This window comes from Dipodomys merriami, unplaced genomic scaffold (genome assembly GCF_024711535.1).
Source record: "Dipodomys merriami isolate MVZ:Mamm:240054 unplaced genomic scaffold, mDipMer1.0.p SCAF_2, whole genome shotgun sequence".
Lineage (NCBI taxonomy): Eukaryota > Metazoa > Chordata > Mammalia > Rodentia > Heteromyidae > Dipodomys > Dipodomys merriami.
In genome coordinates, this window is record NW_027203381.1 from 91,437,388 (window position 1) to 91,464,779 (window position 27,392).

A 27,392-nucleotide genomic window follows, 5' to 3' on the forward strand; every position below is an offset into this window, starting at 1 on the left:
AAAAAACAAAAACAAAACAAACAAAAATAAAGCCTCTTGTGTCCCTGTCTTGGGGCACATTTTGCTTAACAGTATTTCATATGGGCGTATGTACATAGCCTTTGACCTACTCTGCTTGTCCTAGACATGTACTAGTCACCGCAAACAAGGGAAACCATGGGACCAATGTTTCTTTGGGTCTGGCTTACTTCACTTAATATGATTTTTTCCGAGTCTTTCCATTTCCTAACAAAACCCATTGCAACAATGAAATGTACAAGACGTTATGTCGAAAAACAAACTTCACAACTTTGGTGCAAGGGGGAGGGCTAAGGGGGAAACAAAGGAGGAGGCAACAATCCTTGATAAGAAATGTACTCATTACCTTGCTCATGTAATTGTAACCCCTCTGTACAGTATTTTCGCAATAAAAAAAAGTGGGAAAAAAGTGGCGATGTCATTTTTTCTGACAGAGGCATAGAATTCCATTGTGTGTGTGTGTGTGTGTGTGTGTGTGTGTGTGTGTGTGTATCTCACATTTTCTTGATCCATTCACCTACTGAGGGGCATCTGGGTTGGTTCCATATCTTAGCTATGGTAAATAAGGCTACAGCATTATTTGTTTTAATTGTGAGATTTTGAGTGGCTTTGACAAATGGGGAGGGGGGGAGACAAGTCTAGAAGGTGAACAACACCAAATGCATCACATCTGTGAAGAAAGATAGCAAAATGGAACTCATTGGGAGCTGTCCAACAATGGTGGTGGGAATGAGAAAAGTGAGATTGAGGAGTTCAGACTGAATAAAGTAATGTACCTCCCTGCATGATGTACGATGGTGAAACTCCTTTGAACAATTCACATATGTTTAAACAAAAAGAATAAATGGAAAGTAGTACCATTGCTACTTGAGTGTGGCTGCTAGAAGGTGGAGAGACAAACAGAATGTGAATGAGGGTGAATATAATAAAAGATCTTTATGCATATGTGTGATAATGGAATGATGAAACCTGTTGAGATTGATGTGGAGATAGGTCAGGAGTATGAAGGGGGTGATGGAGGGGATGGATCTGAGGTACATTGTGTGCATACATGGACATGTCAAAACATGTACAACTAATTGCAGAAATTTTTTAAACAAAGTGTGATAAAGAAGAAGTCACTAGGCTTTAGGAGAGTGGAATAGCGGGGGCCATCAATAATTCACTGAAATGTACTTTTCTTTTAGTTGGTGATCTCCTATTTAATTTGCTGTTCTTTCTATATGTATATCTGCATTGGAGTCCTGCTTAAATTAGCTAACATCTGTTCAGGGACAAAAGACATATTTAAGTTCATCCATAAGGAACAGACTGCAGAAGAACATATTTTGAGAACATTGGGTACAAATTGCCCTTCTAAACAGAGAACATTCTCTCCTCTTCCTAAATACAAACCTGAAGAGTAAGAGCCAAGGGTAGCTTGCACGCTCTTGTTGATGTGATATCACTACCTAGTAAGATCTTTCTTAAAACAAATCATATGTGAGTCTATGACTGCTTTTTATAGTTGTATATGCAGAGTCTCTCCAAGGCCTCCTGTGCTGAAGGTTTGTTCATCAGATACTGGCAGTGTACAGAGTTTGTCCTAAAATGAGATTTCTAACTTCATCAACAGATTAATTCAGTGACATGGAGGAATAGACTATCAGGAGTTGGGCCTAATGGAAGAAATGGGTCACTGAGGATATGAATTTGAAGGCACTATCCTACTCCCTTCTTCCTTCTGTTTCTTGTCCACTATTAGATAGACAGTTCTTCTCCAGTGGGTATTACTGCCTTGATGCTCATGCATCATCACAGGTCCATAAACAATGGGACCAGCAGCCCTGGAGGGAAACTCCTGAAACCATGATCCAAAATAAATCTTACCTCCTATAAATTATTTTTCCTGAGTATTTGGTGATAGTGATGAAAGGCTATAAGAGGAAAATGTGGATTGTAATACAAACAGCGTGATCACTATTCAGTAAAAGCATTGATTAATGGCGTAGGTGTTTACCTGGAGCTCCAGATAATGCACATAAAATAAAATAGGTTATTGACATGGAATGCCAATTGGTATTTGCAGAAAAATCTGTTAACAATGTATTGGCTTCCGTGGTGACTTCAGCAGGGAACAACAACAAAACATCTTTCTAAAATCATGTATTACTTCTTGATTAAAGCAAAACTGAAATATATTCTTATGAAGATTTCTTCCTGTGATGCTGTAATGGTAGTCACTATTTTGATTTTGTGGAAGTTATTTATTGACTAAAAGCAGAAATATTATTAAAGACTTTCATAAAAAATGAAATCTTGTATGCGGTTACAAAGGATCTGGTTTCCAAAAGTTAAACAGATCATTTGCACTATTCAATTCTAATAAATTAAAAATTCACTAAGCTTAACAGGTAGAAAAAACTGTCTTCTATGAGCCATGTAACACTCAAGTGATAGTAAAATCCCCCGCTCAGATGGTCTTTTGTTTCCCAACAAAGAGGAATAAAATGAAAAGCTTGACCATCACAATTACAGGTCCAAAAAATAAAATAAAACATTTTGGGAAGAACATCTAACAGAAATGTTGTGCAATGACGAGACTTCATTATATAGGCTACCTAAGTAAGTTCCTGGACTGGAAGCATGGCTAATGCTAGTGGCAGACAGTTAAAATTATTCTGTCAAAACTTAATGTTAAAATTACTGTTAAGAGGCTGAGGTCACAGGCCAGGCTTATGGCTTTAAGCCTAAGTACTTTCTCCTCCTCCTCCTCCTCCTCCTCCTCCTCCTCCTCCTCCTCCTCCTCCTCCTCCTCCTCCTCCTCCTCCTCCTCCTCCTCCTCCTCCTCCTCCTCCTCCTCCTCCTCCTCCTCCTCCTCCTCCTCCTCCTCCTCCTCCTCTCCTCCTCCTCTCCTCCTCCTCTCCTCCTCCTCTCCTCCTCCTCCTCCCCCTCCTCCTCCTCCCCCTCCTCCTCCTCCCCCTCCTCCCCCTCCCCCTCCTCCCCCTCCCCCTCCTCCCCCTCCCCCTCCTCCCCCTCCCCCTCCTCCCCCTCCTCCTCCTCCTCCTCCTCCTCCTCCTCCCCCTCCTCCCCCTCCCCCTCCCCCTCCTCCCCCTCCTCCCCCTCCCCCTCCCCCTCCTCCCCCTCCTCCCCCTCCTCCCCCTCCCCCTCCTCCTCCTCCTCTTCCTCCTCATTCTTTTTTTTGTCGGTCGTGGGGCTTGAACTCTGGGCCTGGGTGCTGTCCCTCAGGTCTTCAGCTCAAGGCTAATGCTCTACCACTTGAGCCACAGCACCACTTCTGGCTTTTTCTGCATATGTGTTGCTGAGGAATCAAACCCATGGCCTCATGAATTCAAGGCAAGCACTCTACCATTGAGCCACCTTCCCGGCCTAAGCATAATTTTGTATCCTATTTCATTGTTCTTATAAATTCATGGAAATCAGTAAACAAATACAGGTTAAGAGTCATCCATACAAACAATTGTTCCACAAGAAACTGGACCAAATGGAAAAATTATAAATCTAGGGATATGTGTCAATAAAAATCAACAACATAAACATGGATGCAAATGATTATGTAAAATGCACAAAAAGCTTAATATGGACATTTGTGATTGAAAAGTTCTGCAAAACACTCATATATAAAAATAAAGATGGGAGAATGATTAAAATGAAGCCAAACTAAAGGGGGTGACAAAAGAAACTATTAGAAATATTAAAAATGTCTGCCCATACAAATCCACTCCCTCTCCCTATTGGTCTGTCTGTCTCTGTCTCTGTCTGTCCGTCTGTCTCTCTCTGTCTTTGTTTCTCTCTCTCTCTCACAAGCACACATACACATACACACGCACGCACACAAACACACACACACACACACACACACACACACTTTTATCAACTGAGATAAAATTAAGGCCAGATTAAAAGAACAGTCTGAAGAAAGTGTAAATAAATTGGAATATCCACTGACATATAATACTTTTACATTTCCTGGTTTACCTACAGAGAGAAAAGAAATTCAAAAAAATATGAAAAAGATAAATATACAGAGAGTAAACTGAAAGTTTCAAACACATGACAAATTTGAAGCTATAATTTTTGGAAATATTCTTGCACATTAGAAAACAACAAACAAAAAGATTTTTGGGTTTTTGATAGTTAATTGGAAAGAATCTCAGGCTGCCTTTGAAGTGCAAGTATCAGCCTTAAGTGTAGCTAAAACCAAAACTGGTGCCTGGCTTTGTAGATTACTTATAATGTGAAAATTCTTAGAGCAATTTCTCACTAGTATCCACACAGATATCCTTTTTATTACCCAACAGAATAATTTGAAATAGCTAAATCAAAAATATAGATTCAATTTTACCTCCTCTCAAGTATAGTCTTTTGTCTTCAAGATACAATCAAAGGAAATAGAAAGTGTGTGTTTGTGTGTGAATGTGTGTACACACATATGTGTGTCTGTGTATACAAAAGGAAATTTTAGTTCTGTATTGATTCTTGAAAGAGTTCTTAAATTTTATTGATATATTTTTATATAAATGCTTCTTACTTGGTGTGGAGATGAAAACTAAGCTAAACACTTATTTTTCAGCAAGTTTTGCTGTGCTGAAATAAAATAATGTCAAATCATTTTAAGATTCCATTCTGCTTACCATGGTACATTAATTCAAAATACTAATTGCATGCAATACAGATTATAAAAATCTATTTAATGTTTAATGCTGACCTACGCTTTTTGAAAGCTTGACTGGTTAGTATAAACTCTCTAAAGTTTGCAGTCTATCTACCAACCATTAAAGATCCATATGTTCTGCTTTTAACTCTCATCTTAATAACAAGGCACAGGATGAATAGTCTTCTGGGGTTAATATTTCCCAGATGTGATTCAGATCATCAACTGTTCTGAACCAGTCATTAATTCTTTGAAAGTGCATGATATTTTGATCAGTTGCTTAAATAGCGTATGGTCTTTTCATTTTGTAGGTAAATATATATTCCTGTAAACTTTAAGATTCCACTTGAGGGAGAAAACTGATAATGAGAATAGAACTAGATTGCTTAAAATACAAACATGAAAGCGAGTATATAAGCTTTTGTACCTATACTCTAGACAAATGATGATTAAAAACACATTTGAATATTCATAATCAAGTAATATTTTATTCACAGCTGATTTCTGCCCACTGTTAGTACTAAATTACCCCATCTCCCATGACAGAAATAAAACAGCTTTTTACTAATGTATTAATTTAAGTGGAGTTACTACTGCATCTATTTAGCACGTCAAGTCACACTTATTGTACATTTGTCACATAGTAGCCATTATACTCACTAACTCAAGGTAGAGACAAAACTCTTCTCATACACCACAGATTCATGTTCTAGTAAAAGCAGGCATATGTAGTGAGGTAGATGCTATGATGGACATTGAACTTTACGTATTCACAAGAGTTATTTCCTAATTCTTCCTTTTGCAGTAAAATTCTATCAGAAAAGAGGAGACTATCCTGTGCCTTAAAACATAAATAGGAGAAAGTGAAATAAAGAAGTTAGGGTTCAAATCAGAAGAAATAAAAGGTCTTTCCAGGTTGACTCAACAGCATGACCCTGCATCTAGAGACAAGAGAAAGCAAGCAGCCTGGAAGAAACCACCAGCTTTTGAAACCCTGCAAGGGAAGGATTGCTGGAAGTCACAGGATGTCGGAAGATGAAGATAGACAGCTGTTGACCACAGATTAAATGGCACGTGAAGGGGAGGATATCTGGTTGAGAGATGTTTGAAAACATTAGGGGAGTCAGCTAGAGAGAGCATCAAACGAAGTGAAAGATTTTGGACATACTATGGTGTTTTGAAGCAGAAATAATGACGACTTAACTAATGATAGAAGGGTAAACTAGTGATAGAAATTGATCAAAGCAGCTGAAGAATCAACAGTGTGTGGTTGTTTATCACGAGGCATAAGAGGAGATAGACAACTTCAAATACCAAACAAATTTATGTGTTTCATCTAGTTATTATTTTACTAATTATCTTTTAGGGCCTGTTTTCAATATACACAAAGACTCATTTGCAAATGAAATTATTTTAAATATTTTAATGATTCTAGTTAAGATAATCAGAAGTTTTCAATAAAACAAGAATTTTAGTTTCATTGTAAACTTTTAGTTTATTATACAATTTAGATTTTATAATACAGCAACTCATTTTTTCTTAGTCCTTAAAACTATTTGGACATGATTTTGCATGACTGTACTCCCAGTAATTTGGAAGTTTGATGCTTGCCTGCCCTCAAGATGAGAGCCTGTCTCAAAAAAAGTGAACACAACAAAAAAAAATTGAAAACTTTTATTGGATATAAAAAACTGCAACATGAAGTTCTGTAAGTACTACTATAATTTCTTTAAAAATATTTTGTAAGTCAAGAGAATTTTATAAATTTTATAAATTCCTACTTTATAAGTAGGCCAGAACTTTTTAAAAGCACTATTTTACACGAAGCTACTATCAAGACTATAAAGAGTAGCAGAACCTGAGAGATTGTACTTTTAATCCTAGATACTTGGGAAGCAGGGATCTGAGGATAGGAGTGGTTCAGGGTGGCCCAACAAGGAAGTCTGTGCAACTCTTATTTCTAATAAACCCCCCAAATCCAGAAGTGAAGTTATGGCTCAAGTGGTACAGCAGCAGATTTAGGCGAAAAAGCTAAAGGATAATGTTCAGGCTCTGAGCTCATGCCCCAGTGCACATACACATGCATGCATACACATGCACACACACACCCACACATCCACATACACACACACACACACACACACACACACACACACACACACACACGAATAGCTGAGATACTGAACAAATTTCAATTCAACCAACATGTAAGGTTAAGTATGAATTTACAGATAGCACTAATGTTTCACATTTATAAATATTCCTCACCATTTTCTACATCCTTGTCACCTGCTCTACCATGATCTCTCTTCCTTAATCTGTAGTTGGTGTCATGATCTAGTGCAATCTCTTTCCCCTAATAAAATATAAGGCAGTGATTCATTTTCTTTACTGGGAAGAATATTCAGGGATAATAGAGAAAGAAGTGACAAAAAATCAACATTGCCTAGGTATTAAATATTAAGAATTTATGGATGCAAATAAGCTTTGCATATTCATTCTACTGAATGCATGAGGGGAGGTTATTTACCCAAACACCAGTTGATAGAAGAGCCATTAACTCTGCATGATTCATGTTCCTTTGTGAACCCCAAGGAAATTCTACATTCTAAGGGGTTCCATGCTCAAAATAATGCTAATATTCCACTCTTTCTTATTTCCATTGCAATTACCATTATGACCATTGTCATTGCTTTGTCACTTGGCATTGCCACTTTCATCACAATCACTATTACTATTACCCATTATTACTACAACTATGCCTAACTTTACCATCTACATTTACAGTCTTTGAATGAAAGGAATTCACTGAATTTTAATTGACCCATATATTCGTACATATGTTTGTAATGCCGTGTTGATTTATTACATGTGGAAGTTAAATAATGAGCAAATTCATTTCAAGAATACCTAAAATCTGGATCTAAACCCCTGGCAGCTTGTTTAGCTCTTGAGGTAGTGACTACTCCACTTTATAAATTCATAGGGCTTTCCCTCTGTGTCTGTCTTAGTCTCCACTTACTTAGTTCTAAGTTGAGGCTTCTATTTACTTGCTGTTTTCTCACTACTCTTCCTTGCACTTGATTGGCTTACCACAGCCTCTCTCTCTAACCTTTCTACGGGTATTCCCATTCTATCTTTATAGCAGAGGTGTCTGGTTTTCATCTCCCTGGTCTCTAAACTTATAAATCCTATATTATCAATAGGGGAATTGATTATGTTTAGTCATTTGTAGAAATTCATATGTGAGAGGCAACAGGCAGCACTTTAGACAATGAACTAGTTGTCTTTGAATCAGGTTCCCCTTTATTCCCAATAAGATGATATTGAAGGGGGTAGGCTTGGGGTAATAGCTATAATTATGTTCCTCAATAAGCCCTGTGGTCAATGTACTTCTGGAGAATGACAGGTACTTTAATATTTCTAATATATTCATATTATTAGGTCTTTTTATAAACTAGTCTGTATTTTATATTTAATTAGCCAGTTGACTTAATAACAGATATATAATATATTCACTTATTATATAAGAAACATAAAGAAATATGCTTAAAAGAAATAGAATAAAGAAATGCAGTTTTTCTTTCATTGCTAGAACCAAATCTAGGGCCTATACATACTAGACAACTGTTTTATTAACACTAAGCAATATTCTCAGCCATTAACAAATACTTCTTTGGTTATTTTATAAGACCGAAACTATCAAAGCAAACTGAAAATGTACTAAATGTTATGCTACTAACTAGACAACTGTGAAAAATAATTAACCATCCTTAAAGGCTTTGCTACAAAAAGTGGTACCAAAGATTAATTAACCTTTTAAGTTACTTTCAATAGTCATGTATCTATGTCTTTATAACAACACTGTAACTAAATTAAGACTGTCCTTGACTCTTAAGCTATTGTATACCTTCCACGGTATCAGTCAATGTGGAGTATCAATCTATGGTTTTAGGTGTTCTGTAATGGTTAAAATTCCTAGTTTGGGATTGAAATGACTCTTGCTTTAAAACCAGTCTCTTTTAGTTAATATTATCACAAATGTGGGTGAATGATGATGTTTAATTCTGACTTAATTTTTCTATTATGATATGCTGCTAAAATATTGATTCATATAGACATCATTAAAATTAAAACTCCAATATGATATAAATTGCTCTAGTGCAATTCTTAATCTAAACTCATGACACAATAATTTAAATATTCAAAGCCATAAATTAATATGGTTCTTCCTGAAGGACCATGTTTTTAAGAGAGCCTGACAGAATAATCGTCTGTAGCTCAATCTCTGTACAGATGAAAGCCTGTCTCCCCCTTTTTGTTTGTAAGACATTATCAGCATACTAATGCTCCCTCTTACCATCCTGTAACACTGACAGGCTGGATGGTGGGTACAAACCTATCTAAGTGCTGATGAAGAACACAGTCTAGAAGCCCAGACTCCAAAGGTCTGAACAGCATTACTCATCTACCACATCTTTTCAACATCATTATTACTGGCTAGGTGCTGGTAGTTCACACCTGTAAGCCTAGCTACTCAGGAGGCCGATCAATGTCTGAGAATTTTGGTTTAAAGCCAATCCAAGCAGGAAAGTCTGTGAGAGTTTTATCTCCAGTTAATGACAAAAACAAAAAAAAGCTGGAAATGGTGCTTTGACTCAGGTGGTAGAGTGCTAGCCTTGAACAAAATATCTCCCTATACAGCACCTGGGCTCTGAGATCAAGCCCCAGAACAGGCACAAAAAATATTTACTGAAGTTCTTCATATCCACTACATGCTGTCCATCCTTCAACAACGCGATGTAAAGCATGGCAGTTTAAAAAATAGAAAATACTTGAAGACATAAAATGAGCCTTAAAAATAGAGAATTGGCAAGCATTCTAGAGTTATCAGACAAAGAATTTTCATAACTGCAAATAAATAAATAAGTAAAATGATCAGTTAATCTTAGGCTATTTAGCTAATACTAATGTTTGATTTTATTTTATTTTAACCTGGGAGTATTAAGTAAAACTTCATTTTTTTATCATAATCTCTCTATTAAAATTTATAATTACATGTTTTATTTAAAACTTACTTATGTCATAATGTATTCTAATATTTTCCTTAATTCAGTATTGTTTTAACTAATTTGTATGTTTTATCACTTGTAACAGATGAATATGTGTCCCTAATTTCCAATATCTGTACTACTTCCAATTGTCCTAATTATAGATAGAGTCTACATGTAATATAGTCTATGCCAACAATAATCAATCATCTAAGGTAAATATTTAACTTGCTTTTTTTGATAGTGGGGATTTAACTCTGTCTTAAAAGACCCTAGAGCCATACCTCCGGCCCCTTTTTCCATATTATTCCTGAAGTAGGGTCTTATTTATGCCCAGGCTATCCTAGACTCATAGTTCCCTGTGTTGCTGGGTATAGCAAGCATGCCACTGAGCCCAGCCATTTTGTTTCCCCAAAGCTGGGTTAACAGATACATGTCACAGAATTCCATGCTGAACAAGCAGGTCCAATTACCAGCTTGAGTTTTGCTCTTTTATTTATCACTGTACTTTTATTTGGGAGGTTTCAATATGTATCTCAGGTTAGTTTTCAACTCATCATTCTCCTGCCTCCACCACAGGGCTAGGATATACAATACAATCAACACACCATAAAATTCAGTGTAAATTTACCATTTAACGTCTGATTCCACAAGCCGTTTTTACCTTCATACATTAAATCCAATGGCTATCAGTCATTCTATCCCATCTTAGAAGAAAAAAACAAAGGTGTCTAGCTGTGACAAAATTGCCTGTGATTGCCAGCATTGTGATTTCTCTGTTTTGTTCTGCTGCTGGCTACTTCCTAATTTGGGGATCTAGGAAAAGTTATGTCATGTAACTGAGTCTCAATTTTCACCAACTATTAATGAGGATAAATTATCCTTGGCTGATAGAACTACGTTGAATAAAATGTTTGGAGCAAAGTCTAGCATGTACTCATTGTTCAATAAAATGTAACCATCTTTGTCATTTGCATGTGGATTCTATGACCTTTATTTTCATTATAGTCTTCTTTTCTTCTTTCTTTCATTCTTCTTGGTCATTGTATCCAAATTGTATATCCTAGACTACTTGTATATGTATCCAGGAAAAAGAAAAGCTGAACTGGTTAGGTACAGATCACACACGGGTAATTGGCTTTTTATGAATTTTTAATGTTCCTCTCAGACTTTAAGCTGGAATGGAATCCATCATTAACGTGTGCTTGCTGTTATCTCATGTTCCTTATTCTTTTTTTCAAAGACTAGGATTCTCCTAAAAGGAAACAGATCTAAGACACTGTAAACATAAACTGTATGAAATACTCAGGTGGTATGAGACACACAGTCAACAGTAAGTTGAATGGTACTTGATGGGACTATTGCATTCTCTTTCTGTCTGCATGACCATAAATCACAAGTGGTATAGAGTTTCTCCATTCCATAAAATCTAGGTTAAAATCACCACAAGAATAAGAACAGCAAGTTGATTTGTGACTGTATCTCTGCGTGTGTGTGTGTGTGTGTGTGTGTGTGTGTGTGTGTGTGTGTGTGTGTGTGTGTGTGTGTGTGTGTGTGCATTTCTTGGATATGCATTCCCGGTGGAAGTATCATTCACATCTTAGCAATAAACATCATACGCTTAATACATTTAATATCGATTATTCATTTTCATGGAAATACAAGCATGAGAATAAGGGTATAATCTTATTTTTACAAATATATTTCTGAGCAATGGGTTGATGAGAACTATGTTAGAGTAAAACCAAATTTTGAATGTGAAGGCATGGACTATAATAAACAAATGAATGTAAAAAAATCAAACATGCTCCTAAGAAGATTTTAGTCCTTCTAAGTATTTAGTGGAAAATATATATCTAATAAAGAAGGCTTTTTTAATGAGAAATGTCAAATGAACACAACAATATGTGAATGATTCCAAAAGAGTAGAACCATGTTTAGGTCAATTTTTCCTTTCAAATTAAATTTGGAAGGCAAGCACTCTACCACTGAGCCATCTAAATTTGCTGATAATTGGAGGAATCAAGTAATAGAAAATCATATAATCTATAACTTCTCACAAAAAAGAAAAAGTAACCCATGTGTGGCTGAAAATATTTGATTACCTAAATTATTAAATATTTTGCTTGAACAGAAAAAAATTGGGTTAACAATTTTCACAAACCACCTTTTATTTTCGCTTAAGACTGAAACTTTCCAATGTTGAAATTATCCAAAACAGATTTTTAAAATATGAATGTCATGTGGAATCACAACAAAACACTAGTATCCAGAAAAGTGCATTGTGTACATTTTACATCCTCATATGCCTTCAAAAGCAACTGTTTCTACTAACAACATATGAAATACAACCCCTACTTTTTTTTAGCAGATTAAAACTTTCAATTAAAAAGTTCATATTTGTACAATTGTGTCCATAATATTAGTACAATCTATCTATGATATGCTGAAGTTCTGTACTACCCATTTACAAGCTGCCAGTTTGTTTATGCGTAAATAATCTTTTTAAATAAGTAAAATGCTCCTACATTTGTTGTATTTACTGACTATTAATACTGAGGCAAATTTTCAAAGGCAATGCAGTACTAGTATTCGGAGATTATAATGCTGTTCTACACATGCCTTTTACATATTATATGCAAGTGAGATTTATTGCAATTTCCCATTTATGTAATAATCCTATACACAGTGCCACAGGAATTTACCTGATATGACTGTAGTCGTGGAAAGTCCAAAAGCATGATTACCAAATTTAATATACACAAAGAAAAATATCTTTAAATTACAGGTAATTATTTATTTATTTATGTATTTATTTATTTATTTATGTCAGTCATGGTCCTGGTTGTGGTCTGGGCTTGGGCGCTGTCCCTCAGCTCTTCAGTTCAAGGCTAGCGTTCTACCACTTGAGCCACAGCACCATTTCCGGCCTTTTCTGTTTATGTGGTGCTGAGGAATCAAACCCAGGACCTCATGCATGCAAGGCAAGCACTCTACCACTGAGCCACGTTAACAGCCCCTTAAACATTTATTTCTAAGAAAATATTTCCATTGAAAGCATTCTCATATCACTAGATATAAAACAGTATAAGAAAAGATAACAATGGATAAGCAAGGATGTTTGCATGTCATCCATATCTATAAACAATTTCATGATGCTAGTTTTTTCTATGGGGTTTAAATCATATGTCAAAATTTATATAAATCTATCTTCCTTCAACTCTTTCCAAAGCTCCTAAAATCCCAACAAGAATGAAAAATGTATACAAAAACTTACCCCATTTAAGGGATATGTTTTCCATCCGAGTTCTCCTAGCACCGTTGTTGTATCAAGCAACACAACTGGAATTAAATAGATAAAACTTTCATGAATTTCTCAACTGAAGCAGAAATATATTCAAATAAGAAAAAAATACATTAAAAAGTTAAAGTTATTGAAATCATGAATATTAACTACTTTACTAATATCATCACAATATCCTTAATAAATTGTTAAAGATATTTATATATTAAATTAATTTTAAAATACTGAACTTGCATTTAGGTTTACTGATGTTGAACAAGTAATCAATCATTTAAAATTATTTTAATGTAGCAGGGTTTTATAACTAATGAGATAACCACACTGTTTAAATTTTTTCCAACTTCCCTGTATAGTCTTTTCTCAAAATTATTAAGCTAGGCCTATGTATCTTATTTTTGTGTTATTAAATGCACTTATATCAAAATCAGCAGAAGAGGAAAACAATGCAGTTTGAATAAAACATTGTATCCAAAACATCGACTTCATTATTGTATTTGCTAGGTACTATGTCTATGAAATATACTACAAAACACAAGCCACTTTTTTTCCTCCAACCAAAAGCAACTTATAATGTGATTTTTTAAAAATGTGGGTGGGTGAACAAAAAACACATCTTGTTAAAGTTTACAATATAAAGCTTCATGTCATTGCAATTAAGCTAGCCTAAATCTGGGAAACTTCCCAGAATGGATAAAATTTGAGCAAGACCAGGGTGAGTGGTCTTCAATCAGATGCCATTTTTCTCTTACAATGCTATGTACAAAGTAGCTGAGATATGACAGTCCTGAAGTTGTCTCCCAGATTAGGAATGATACAGCAGGAGTAATAGATGCAAACAGTGCTAAAAAGACAGCTGAAGTTGACTTCTGGAGAGCTTTGTAAAGTCTCCCATAGGAAATACACCTCTGAAGACTCAGCAGGTCTGTCTGTATAGCGATTACAACCATGACCACAAATGTCAGGAGGCCTAGAACAAACTCTGAGAAAGAGTGCTTTAGCACCTTATTATTGCTTGTAAGTCTTCATCTAGCTAAGTAAGCAGGGGGTTTTGCTTCTGCTTAAACATTCTGTTGTGAAAATATCATTTGCCATCTGCTCTATAATACCTTTTACAAGGATTCTGTGGTTCTCCTTAGTTGAATCACTATTATATGCCCTATTAATAAAAATAAGCAACTATTCTTAAATTTGTAGTAGTTATTTCATCTGTTAAAATGTGCAGAATTTATTCCTACAATAAATGCTTCATAAAATGCAATATCTTATTTCACATTATACAGGAACTACCTAATATCAAACATCAAGCCAGTTTTAATATTCTTTGTTGTTTCAATTTGTTTTAACAGGAAATCAAAATCCAAGTAAGACTATGCATTACAATTATCTAGCATCCTCTTTAAGTGTTTTGATCTCTCTTTACATTTTCAGCTAGAATTATTGAACTATGTTTTGCCTTCAATAAAGTTCACATTTTGTAGTGATTATTTCTATGAATCTCCATATCCATGTAAGCATTGTTTACATGAAAATTTTGAGTATTTTCATTATCCCCAAATACCTCTGACCAGCATTGCCATTTTCAAAATGTCAAGTGCCTGTAGCCCTTTGAGCCTGTTTTGTTTTTGTTTTTGTTTTGTTTTTGCATAGTACATTTCTCCTTTCTCTGCAGGGCCCCATGTTTCAGTAATCAGGTGCTTTTTATTGATGAAAACAACTTCATTGCATGAAATTTTTTAGCTGATGAATATGTGAACTGTTTCCAGTTGGGAAAATTGTATATACAGATATTGTAAACTGTTATGTACATTTTTTATTGAACCTATGTTTTCATTAAATCAGGGAAAATAGCTAGAATTACTGGGTTATATAGAAAATGCTCATTAAAAAAATAAAACTGTCCAACTATATTCCATGTGTAATTTACATTCCCAATAGTAAAATATGTTGTTGTTTTGTAGTTACTCTGTATATGACCCCTAGTGTCATCTTTTTAACACATGCAAAAGTTTTGATCAGGGATCCTCAGAAAGATGGCAACGGGGCAGTAGGGAAACGCCACAGCTCTCTCCAACCAAAAACAGAGTTCGAATTCCAACGCTTAATCTCCCCAAGAGACCGACAACAACAAAAAGACGAACACTCAGAGAAAAACCAGAGGCAGAGAATAACAAAAAAAGAAAGAGAGGAAAATAAGAATTTCAAAACAGAGAAAAGCGAAGACCCCTCCCCCAACCTTTACTGGCCGCGCGGCAGTGCGCCAAGCTGCTGGCCAGCCGGCCCAGCGGGGGCTGTGGGAGCCCCAGAGACACAGCAGAGACACAGGGGGCCGCTTTCAGAACATCAGGTACTGGTTTGCAGAACAGCAGATCGCCAGGAACAGAGAAACCTACCAGCCAGGAGTCTCCACGAGGATCCCACCCCCACCCCTCACTCTCCACCCGAGCAGAGAGGCTCCATCCCGCCAAAGCCGCTCGGCATCAGCAGAGTGACAAAAGGACCTGTCGGCAGACCACCCGGCCCTCCTGATCGCGATCGCAAGGATCCAGCACTCTCCACCCGAGCAGAGAGGTTCCATCCCGCCAAAGCCGCTGGGCGCCAGCAGCACGACAAAGGGTCCTGTCTGCAGACCACCCGCCTGCCCAATGACCCGGCGGGGTCACTCGGGCCCCAGAGGTACCGAGAAGAAGCTGCCTGAGCATGGACACTCTTGACCCGACAGCTTCAACAGAGGCAGAGACAGAAAAGAATCACACAGAGCCACCACGCCCAACCCAGCCCGGATTGCAACAACAACTGATGACCTACACCACACAGAAACAACCAGCTCCAGGGTGAGTACCCCACAGGGGAAGTGTATCCCTCAAGGGAGACCAGAGCTGGAGGGAATCCCCAGACCCTGACCTAGACTCCCTACCCCAGCACCCGGACCACAGGACCCACTAAAACTGGGAACTGTTTGAGAGCTCCACCAGCCCCTGGAGCACACTTAGCTGGCCAGGCTAGAGCAAGAGCACCCCTGGAAGGGAGCTTAAATGCCCAAGCCAGGAACAGCGCCCCTGGGTCAAGACTACCAACAGTAGAAGAAATTTGAACTGTGTCCCCCAGGCTGTATAACCTAGGTGGTATACACATCAGCACAGGCCTAACGAGTGCGCTCCAGGCTGTATAACCTAGGTGGTATACACATCAGCACAGGCCTAACAAGCGCGCTCCAGGCTGGGGCCGGAACCAGGCCCGGGGATCCGGCGCCTGAACAACACAACCAACTCCTCCCAATTGAAGTAAAAAGCTGAGCATACGCCTCAACAGAGGGGAGAAAACCAGGAAACAACACTCCCCCGGGAAGCACGCCTGTGACAACAAAAGACCTGGAGGCCCAGGACAAGAGAAGCCCAAACCCCACCAAAACTCCACCCATATACCCTAGACTGGGAATTGGGTAACACAGGCTGCCAGGACCTGATAGTAAGCAGGAGCTCAGACTGTTAAGGCGGCTCAGCAATAGAGTGATAGTCTTGGATGTATGAGGCCGTGGATCTGATTCCTCAGCATCACAAAAGCAAAAAGTGTCAGAAGTGGTGCTGTGGCTCAAACGGTAGGGTGCCAGCCTTGAGCGGAAAAGCTGAGGGACAGCACCCAAACCTAGAGTTCAAGCCCACAACCAGCCCTAAACAAATAAACAAAAACACATCAGGAGCCCATAGCAGACTCCAGCATTTGGGAGAGTGCATCCAGAGCATCTGTTCTTCATAAGAGCACCCGTAGGAGCAAACACAAGCAGTCTAGGCTGCTCAACCCTTCCAAAGGTGGGAACTGCCAGCAATCTACAGCAGAAAGCTGAGAATCCTAAGTCAGAATAGCAGCTGGAAATAGGCTCCCAACAGAACCCAGATCAGGCACAGACTCTCTCTACCAATACAGAATCAGCAACCAAGCAAAGACAGACACACCAAAACAAAATTGAAGAGCAGTCTCCTGAACCTCCATGCGAAAATCACAGAGAAAAATCACAAGGTTTACTACCACCCAGGACAGCAAGCTCACCTCAAAAGCCAGCAGCCACACAGGGGAGAGCCCCAGTGGGAGCAAAGCAGGAATGGAAGACAAAGGCTACTTCCAAGGGTTGCTGGAGGCAATGACTCAAGAAATAAAGCGAGAAATTGATCAGAAATTGAAAGAGCACAAGGATGAACTATCCAAAGAGATACAGGGTATCAAACAAGAGATGCATGCAAAAATAGAAGCTGCACAAACCTCAGTAAGAAGTGAGATAAACACCAAATTAGAGGTAATGCATACCTCATTGAGAGGTGAGATCAGTACTCTGAGAACCAACATTGAATCCATAAAGGGATCCATTTCCTCCATGCAAACCACAATAGAAGCCACTGTCAACAGAGTGAATGAAATGGAAGGTAGAGTGTCAGATACAGAAGACAGAATACACCAACTGGACCAAAAAGTGACAGATATGGAAAAATCACTCAAATTAAACCAAAGGGATATTCAAGAGCAAGCAGATAATGCTAAAAAATTTAACCTTCGCATAATTGGAGTGGACGAAGGTGAGGAATTCCAGAGCAAGGGAATGCAACACCTATTTAACAATATAATCAATAAAAATTTTCCCCACCTCAAAAACGACCATCTTAACTACATCACAAAAGCTTATCGAACACCCAACAAGCAAGACCCCAGGAGAAACACTTCTAGACACATTATAGTAAAAATGATAGATCTGAATAATAAGGAAACAATCCTGCATGCAGCAAAAATGAAGAAGGAGCTATACTACAATGGGAAAAAAATAAGAATTACTGCAGATCTTCCACACAAACAATGAATGCAAAAAAAGCCTGGGAAAGCACCATACGAGCCCTGAGAGCCAATAACTGCCAACCCAGACTGATCTACCCGGCAAAGCTAGCATTCACATTTGATGGAGAACTGAAAACTTTTAATAGCAAAGAAAAACTAAATGAATACATAAACATTAAGCCAGCATTACAAAGAATTCTAAGAGGGGGGACACAACCTGAAGAAAGCAGCCAGGAACTGGGGCCTGCCCCAAACAGGCGTTACTTAAAGTCTAACTGAGCAAGCACAGGAGGAAAGGAAAAAAGAAAAACTTAGGAAAACGGAATGGCAGGGACAACAATGCATCTCTCTATACTTTCTCTTAATATAAATGGGCTGAATTCGCCAATTAAAAGAAAACGAACTGAGGACTGGATAAGAAAACAAGACCCATCCATCTGTTGCCTTCAGGAGACCCACCTCTCAGCCAAACATACAAACAAACTCAGAGTGAAGGGGTGGAAAAGGATCTACCAATCAAACGCCCCCAGTAAGAAAGCAGGTGTAGCTATCCTGATATCTGACAAAATAAACTTTTCATTAAAATCAGTACAGAAAGACAAGGATGGACACAACATATTAATAAAGGGAACAATCCAAGAGGAGGATATAACCATCATCAACTTATATGCCCCAAATATTGGTGCACCCAGATATGTCAAACAAATGCTCTCAAACTTACAGAATAAAATAGATCCCAATACGATAATAACAAAGCATACCGCAGAAATTTCTCCAATACATGGAAATTGAACAGCACACTCCTTAACAATGCCTGGATAACAGAAGAGATCAGAGAAGAAATAAAGCATTTCCTACAACTCAATGAAAATGAAAACACCTCACAAAGAAACTTGTGGGACACAGCAAAAGCAGTCCTGAGGGGCAAATTTATTGCCCTCAGTGCCCACATCAAGAGAATGGAGACAGACCAAGTAAATAATCTCATGTTGCAATTAAAACAGCTAGAAAAACAGGAAAAAATGGGACCTAAAGCTACTAGAAGAAGCCAGATAACCAAATTAAAAGCAGAGATTAACCAATTAGAAAATCAGAAAACCATAACCAAAATAAACCAAACAAAAAGCTGGTTCTTTGAAAAAATAAACAAAATTGATGGCCCATTGGCTAGATTAATTAAAAAAAGAAGAGAGGAAACCCATATTAATAGGATTAGGGATGCCACGGGAAACATCACCACACGTACCCAAGATATCCAAACAATTCTAACAGACTACTTTCAAAAGCTATACTCTCTAAAGGAAGAAAATCGGGCAGAAATGGATGCATTTTTAGAGAAATACAAGTTGCCCAAACTGAGCAAAGAAGAAGTTAACCAATTAAATAAGCCAATATCCTATAATGAGATACAGGAAGCTATCAAAAGTCTTCCAACAAAAAAAAGCCCAGGACCAGATGGATTCACAGCAGAATTCTATAAGACCTTTAAACAAGAACTAATACCCATACTCCTCAAGCTCTTCAGAGAAACAGAGAAGGAAGGAGCTATCCCAAACTCATTCTACGAAGCCAATATCACACTCATCCCCAAACCAGGCAAAGACCCAACCAAAAAGGAGAATTACAGGCCAATCTCCTTGATGAACACAGATGCAAAGATCCTTAACAAGATTCTAGCTAACAGAATCCAGAAACACATAAAAAAAATAATTCACTATGACCAGGTAGGCTTCATCCCAGAGACACAGGGATGGTTTAACATACGTAAGTCAATAAATGTAATCCAACATATCAACAGAGCCAAGGTCAAGAATCACATGATTATCGCTACAGATGCAGAAAAGGCCTTTGACAAAATTCAACATTCATTCATGCTAAAAGCTCTGGAGAAAATAGGAATAGAAGGAACATTTCTAAAAACAATAAAAGCCATTTATGACAGACCAATAGCCAATATTATACTTAATGGGGAAAAGCTACAACCAATTCTCCTAAAATCAGGAACAAGGCAAGGATGCCCACTGTCTCCACTCCTCTTCAATATAGTCCTAGAACCCTTAGCCAGGGCAATAAGGCAAGAAAAAGACATTAAAGGGATCCGCATAGGGAAAGAAGAAGTTAAACTATCCCTTTTTGCAGACGACATGATACTATACCTCCACGATCCCAAAAACTCCATCCCCAAACTCTTAGAAATCATAAATCACTTCGGCAAAATAGAAGGATACAAAATAAACCCACAAAAATCAGTTGCCTTCCTATACACTGATAATGTACAGGAAGAGAGGGAAATAAAGGGAGCAACCCCATTCACAATAACCTCCCGAAAAATAAAATATTTAGGAATTAACCTAACCAAAGATGTAAAAGAACTATTTAATGAGAACTATAAAAAGTTAAAGAAAGAAATTGCAGAAGACACTAGGAAATGGAAAGACCTCCCATGCTCCTGGATAGGCCGACTTAATATAGTAAAGATGGTAATACTTCCAAAACTAATATACAAATTCAACGCAATTCCTATTAAAATCCCAATGACGTACATCACTGAAATACAGAAAACAGTCCAAAAATTCATATGGAACAACAAAAGACCTAGAATAGCCAAAACAATTCTAGGGGATAAAGACAATATGGGAGGGCTATCCATGCCGAACTTCAAACTCTACTACAGAGCTATAATAACAAAGACAGCGTGGTACTGGCACAAAAACAGACCCGAAGACCAATGGAACAGAATAGAAGATCCAGAAATAAATCCACAGGCCTACAGCCAGCTGATATTCGACAAAGGAGCCAAAGACATACAATGGAAGAAACACAGCCTCTTCAACCGCTGGTGCTGGGAAAACTGGGCAGCCACATGCAGAAAATTAAAAGTGGACCCCAGCCTATCACCATGCACCAACATCAACTCAAAATGGATTAAAGACCTTAACATTAAACCTGAATCTCTGAAACTACTGCAGGACAGAGTAGGAGAGACACTTGAACTAATAGGCACAGGAAGGAACTTCCTGAACAGAGTCCCAGGGTCACAACAAATTGGAGAGAGACTCGACAAATGGGACTACCTTAAAATAAAAAGCTTCTGCACAGATAAAGCTATCGCAACCAAGCTAGAAAGACAACCAACTAATTGGGAAAAAATATTTACCAGCAATATATCAGACAAGAGGTTAACATCCTGTATATACAGGGAACTCAAGAAACTAATCCCTCCCAAACCCAACAAACCAATTACTAAATGGGCAAGGGAACTAAAGAGGGACTTCTCAAATGAAGAAATAAAAATGGCAAAGAAACACATGAGGAAATGTTCATCATCCCTGGTGGTGAAGGAAATGCAAATAAAGACAACCCTGAGATACCTCCTTACCCCAGTCAGAATGTCCCACATCCACAAATCAGCCAACGACAAATGCTGGAGGAGATGTGGAGAACGAGGAACGCTATTACACTGCTGGTGGGAATGTACACTCATACAACCACTTTGGAAAGCAGTCTGGAGGGTCCTTAGAAAGCTAAAGATTGACCTCCCTTACGACCCAGTCATACCACTTCTAGGCATCTACCCTGAACAACAGGAACCAATATACAAGGACACGTGCACCTCCATGTTTATTGCAGCACTGTTCGCAATAGCTAGGATATGGAAACAACCTAGATGCCCCACCACAGATGAATGGATCCAAAAATTGTGGTATCTATACACAATGGAATATTATGCAGCCATTAGAAATGACAAAATAATGGCATTTGCAGGGAAATGGATGGAGCTAGAAGGAATCATGTTGAGCGAGGTAAGCCAAGAACGAAGAGACAAACAGTACATGGTCTCCCTGATAAGTGGATGATGAATCCAAAATGTTAGGTGATATGACAAAACTAACAGGACTTAAGAAACAAAGAACTCCCACTCATCTGGTTGAACCACTACTAAATATCCCCATGCTGCTGATCACATATATGGTATATAACATATGAGCACCGTTATATATTACAGACTGTGATAGACAATTTGCTCCAGGAAAGTTAGAATGAACTTGTGTCTTTAAATGAGCATCATTATTCCACAATACTGTGAATTTCCGGAAATTAAGTAATCACTTAATCACAATCAAAAAAAAAAGTTTTGATCATTCTAATAACATTTCTCTTAATGATGAATGGATTATCTTTTTCACAACTTGGAAATTTTTGTTTTGTCTCAGATTCTAAATTTTCATAAGTGAGCAAACTGGAGTATTTTGCTTTTTCAGTCTAAACTACTTTTGTTTGAAAAATAATCAGGCGATATTTCTCTTATTGAAATATTGCAATTAATGCATTGAGAAGGAATGAGTGAATTAGGCCACACTACTTGTTATTTCTAGATGAATTAATATATTTAGCTAATAGATCCCCATGGATGCTAACATGACACACACACACACACACACACATGGAACTGTTTAAACTACTTCCTCTATAATTTGATTCACTCTACATTAGCATACAGTTCTGCTCAGCCTAGAAATAACAGAAAAGGTAACTAGAATGTCCAATGAGGAAGATATATACACCTAACCCACAAACAAAATACCATCTGACTTTATTCATGCAACAAAATAATCTCCCTTACTAAAAAGCAGAATATGAAATTCTGATAAGTGTCCAGATTCTTAAATGTTACTTGGTACTGAATAACAGTTTAAATTTCTGGAATATACAAAAGAATAAGTGGTATACAATATCAGACTCTTTTTTGGGGGGACTGAAATATTTTATGTTATTTACAATATTGAAAAACCTTCACAGGCAGGGAAAAGAAGAAGTAATGCACAATTACTCTAGTAAAGAATTTGTGTTCCTTTTTCAAGTAACTTCCACAATGTCCTGTCAGAGTTTTTCCTGAATGAAGATATTCAAATCCTAGAATCTGTTGTATATTATTAAAAACCTCTACTAGCTATTTAAAATTCTCAGCATAGATTTCCTGCTTATAAATTGCAAATGCAATAATAAGACTCAAATGATCAGTTGATATAATTGTTATTCCTTAGGGGGCTTGATTTTTAATAGCCATAAAGGGAACTGTACTCATTATATTATGTTATCTTTATTTTTATTTTTCCTGGTCCTGGGGCTTGAACTCAGGGCCTGGGAACTTTCCCTGACCTCTTTGTGCTCAAGGTTAGCACTCTACCACTTGAGCTTCAGCATCTGCTTTTTCTGCATAGTTTCTCACATAGATTCTTGCCTAGGCAGGCTTGAAATGGTGGTCCTTAAATCTCAGCATCCTGAGTATCTAGGATTAAAGGCGTGAGCCACCAGCACCTGACTTGTATTCATTAATTTTAAAAAGCATGCAGCTTCACAGGTGCAGATGCTTAAGGATCATTTTGTTGTTGTTGTTCTTTGGTAGTTACCAGAAATAATATTTGTTTTTTGTTTTGCTTTCATCTGAAATCATACAAAGAACAAGAAAATTTCAAATTTGCATTTCAGGAAATTGAATGGAACACTGATATTTTAAAAAGCCAAATGAATTTTGAAATTTTTTTAGATGAAATTATACACAGTAGATATTTTGATTTTACCATTTGTTTCATATATAATCCCCTCCCCCCCACCACAAATTCAAGTTTTCCAAGCAAACTAATTACATCAAACCCAACAAGGTGAGAGCTCCTCCTGCTGGTTTTAAACAATAGTTATTTTTTTTCCTATGAGAAGGGATAATACCTGTAAACTTAGCAGGAGTTAATGTAAAAAAAGGACAAAGGAAAAATTCTATTGCCATTACCTTTAGTAAGGTTTCAACAGATTTTCATTTTAAATTTTACAGGAATATTTTAAATAGCAATAATATTAGTTACTTTTAGAAGGGCAACTGAGAATGTAATCATTTATTCATGTGAAAATGAGAAATTAGCCACAAGAATAATTAAATTTAGGCGTATGATATCAAAATAATAATTTGAAAATATATATTTTGCTTAATGAGCAGTAAAATGCATAGCATACATCTTGGGAAATGTTGCATAATATTCTCATTAATTTTTAAACATTGTTAGCATATTATACTTCTCTCTGAAAATATATTTTAACATTTTACTTCTTTAACATACTCTTTGGAAATCATAAGAAAATCACATTGTCTTTTAGCAAAAGAAATTTAAACAATGAACACCAATTATATTGATTTAAATAAGAATTTAAACATTCCTAAGTTTCAAAAGCTCAGTATTAAATTCTTGCTTTTGAATAATGTATTAATTTTGTTTGTTTTAGAGAATTTAAGGTAGACTATTTAAAAAACACAAGTACACTGATTTATAGTGTATGGTAAACCATCCTTATTCAAATGGAACAATAAAAAGTATCTTATTTTATTTTATGATGTTTGTGAAAAGGTAATTAATTCATTAAAATTCCTTTTATGATAATTTTGTTATAAGTATTAAAATTATTATTACGTGAACCAAATTCTAAAAATTTTCAATAGTCTCAAAAGTTTACATAAACATAAACACATAGTTGGGAGTTCTATTTAAGAGAATTCATGGAAAAGAAAATGCAAGACTTTTTAATATTTTAAATTATTTTTTTATTGTGAAAATATTGTACAGAGGGGTTACAATTACATGGGCAAGATAATGAGTACATTTCTTATCAAGCCTCCTCCTTTGTTTCTCCTTCCCATCCCATCCTCCCTCCAGCCCCCCACCCAACCCTCCTCCCCCCCCCACACCAAAGTTATAAAGATCGTTTTCTTTTCTTTTTTTTGGGGGGGGGGTCCGGTTGTGGGGCCTGAACTCTGGTGGGCGCTGTCCCTCAGCTCTTCAGCTCAAGGCTAGCGCTCTACCACTTGAGCTACAGTGCCACTTCCAGCTTTTTTCTTTTTGCTTATGTGGTGCTGAGGAATCGAACCCAGGGCCTCTGGCAGGCAAGGCAAGTGCTCTACCACTGAGCCACCTTCCCAGCCCATAAAGATCGTTTTCGACATAATAACTTGTACATCTCATTGTTGCAATGGGTCCACCTGTATCCCTATTTAAACATTTTTCTATAGAAGAATTTAACTTAGGACAGTAAAACCTTAATGTAATATAAATTCCTGAGTCACTCATTTACAACACAGAAACAGAGGCTGTTTCAGCAATGGTAACCTCCCTATCAACTCCCATTCTTTAAAAGTCAAGCACATAAGTAAAGGAAAAAAGATCAGATACAGTGAAAATACTTCAGTTATAGAAATAAGCATGCACTTGCATCCTCTCAATTGTAGAAGCAATTATTTGAATGTTATATTACTTAGATGGTTTAAACTGACTTTTGAGTTGCTAACAAATTCAGGTTTGATAAATTACATACTTGTTATTGGTTTAAAAAAAGTGAAGCCTTTTCCTCCTATAACAATAAACTATGGGAACCTACCTTATACAGAGCCATAACCAATATTTAACTCATTCAAATCTAATGTAGATCACTTTAATAATGCATAGAAGTAAGTTCTCCTGTACAATATGTACACCACTGGATATAGATTTATTTTTAAGACAATGGCCTGTCAAAAAGATCACTTCTTGTTAAAAATGATAAAAGTAGTTTTTATATACAAACTGCAGTTACTATTTGCTCATTTGGGATGCGGATAACATTTTGTGTTGTTCTGTGTATTTTAATAAGGTTCAGCATGCCACTGTCATACATATGTACAAAGTACTTTGATCATATTCAATTCTATTATTCTCTCCTGTCCCTTTCTTACACTGGTCCTTTTCCTCTTCCTAAAAAGTCCTCCTATTTTAGTGTCTTTTCTTCTAACTTTTAAATCGAGATTCTGCATATAAGAAACATGCAGCATGTTTGTCATTCTGAATCTGCCTTATTTAATGAAAATTTTCAATTCCATGTATTTTCCTGAAAATGTTACAGTTTTGCTTTTCTTTATGGCTGAAAAATACTTGATTCATACTCTCTCTCCTCTCTTCCCCTCTTCCATTCCTCATTTATTTTTTCTCTCTCTACTAGCTCCTTTCTTCTCTGTATCTATCATATTTCCCTCTACCTTTTCCTCCTCTCCCTCTCACTCACACCTATATTTCCTCCTCTTCTCTCTCACTCACACCTATATTTATACATACATATATATGTATGTATGTATATATATGTATGTATGTATATATATATGTATATATATATGTATGTGTATATATATATATATATATATCTGTTAATGGAAACTTAGGATGCCTTTATAATTATGCAGTGAAAAAAGATGAGCAGACATTTCTCTTGTATGCTAACTTAAGTTCCTTTGGCTATATAACAAATATAACTGGTCCATATGAGAGTTCTTGTTTTAGATTTTTTGAGGAAAATCTTTACTGATGTACAAAGTGACTGTACTCTTTTATCAAGAGTTTTTAAGGATTCTGTTACTCCTATATCCTCAGTAGCATTTGTTGTTGGTTTTCTTGATAGTAGCCATTTGAATACGGAGAGATATAATCTCACTGTAGTTTCCTTTTTGTATTTCTCGGATGGCTAAAGATGTTAAAACAGTTTTTCACCTGTTTAGGAACCATTTGAAATTGTTTTGAAGTCTTTTCAAGCTAGCTGTCATTTTATTGATTGGATTATTGGCTCTTTTGATGTTTAGTAGGTTTTCTTTTTGAATATATATTTTGAATACCAATCCTCTAACAAATAAATAACTGGCAAAGATTCACCTCTCAGAAGAATATGTTCTGTTCTATAGGCTATTCTTTTACTCTTTAAATAATTTCCATTACCCCATTTGTTAGGAAATGGAAAGACTTGGAAAAAATTATATTAATGAACTAAGCCAGGCCCAAAGAAACATAGGTCTCATGGCTTCTCTTATTTGCAATAACTAGTATATGTCTGAGACAAGCAGAAATGGTCAGATAAGTTGATGTTAGGTGAAATGAACCCCAAGATAAGGACTCAGATGTTTTTTTTTTATTTCTTGCTATTGTTTCTAACATATTTCTAAGATATTTGTTTGTTATTTTGTGTGTCCCTCCCCCACTGTATAACCCGTTTCCACGGTATTTGATGTTGGTATAATTTGTGGAAGGGAAGGGAAAAAATTGTTTAAATAGGGATCCAGGTGGACCCATTGCAACATGAGATGTACAAGACGTTATGGTCAAAAACCAACTTTACAACTTAGGTGGGCGGTGGAGGGAGGATCGGATGGTAGGGAAAAAACAAAGGAGGAGTCCACAATGCTTGATAAGAAATGTACTCATTACCATGCCCATGTAATTGTAACCCCTCTGTATGGTATTTTCACAATAAAAAACTTATTAATTAATAATAATAATTTCCATTGCTATAGAATGTTCTTTGATTAAATTTCATTTGTCAATCTTGCTAATATATCCAAAGTTATTAAAGTCTTAGAAAGGCATTGCCTGTTCCTATACTAGTTTCCCTAGTAGTTTTAAAGTTTCAGGTATACATACAGATATTTTACAATTATATTGTTATATTTCAGACTCTGATAGAATGCAGTAAAAATACTCAATAT

At 36.8% G+C, this 27,392-nt stretch overlaps 1 protein-coding gene across 2 annotated transcripts in view; it reads right to left on the reverse strand.

The window, feature by feature from the left end:
• The window catches only part of Epha6 (EPH receptor A6), a 772,033-nt gene that overhangs the window by 695,848 nt on the left and 48,793 nt on the right, over nt 1–27,392 (reverse strand). For both annotated transcript variants that reach the window (XM_070030423.1, XM_070030424.1), the window contains one exon: nt 13,001–13,065. In XM_070030423.1, coding sequence (XP_069886524.1) covers nt 13,001–13,065 — 65 coding nt within the window. Of the gene's footprint in view, nt 1–13,000; nt 13,066–27,392 lie in introns of those variants that run through there.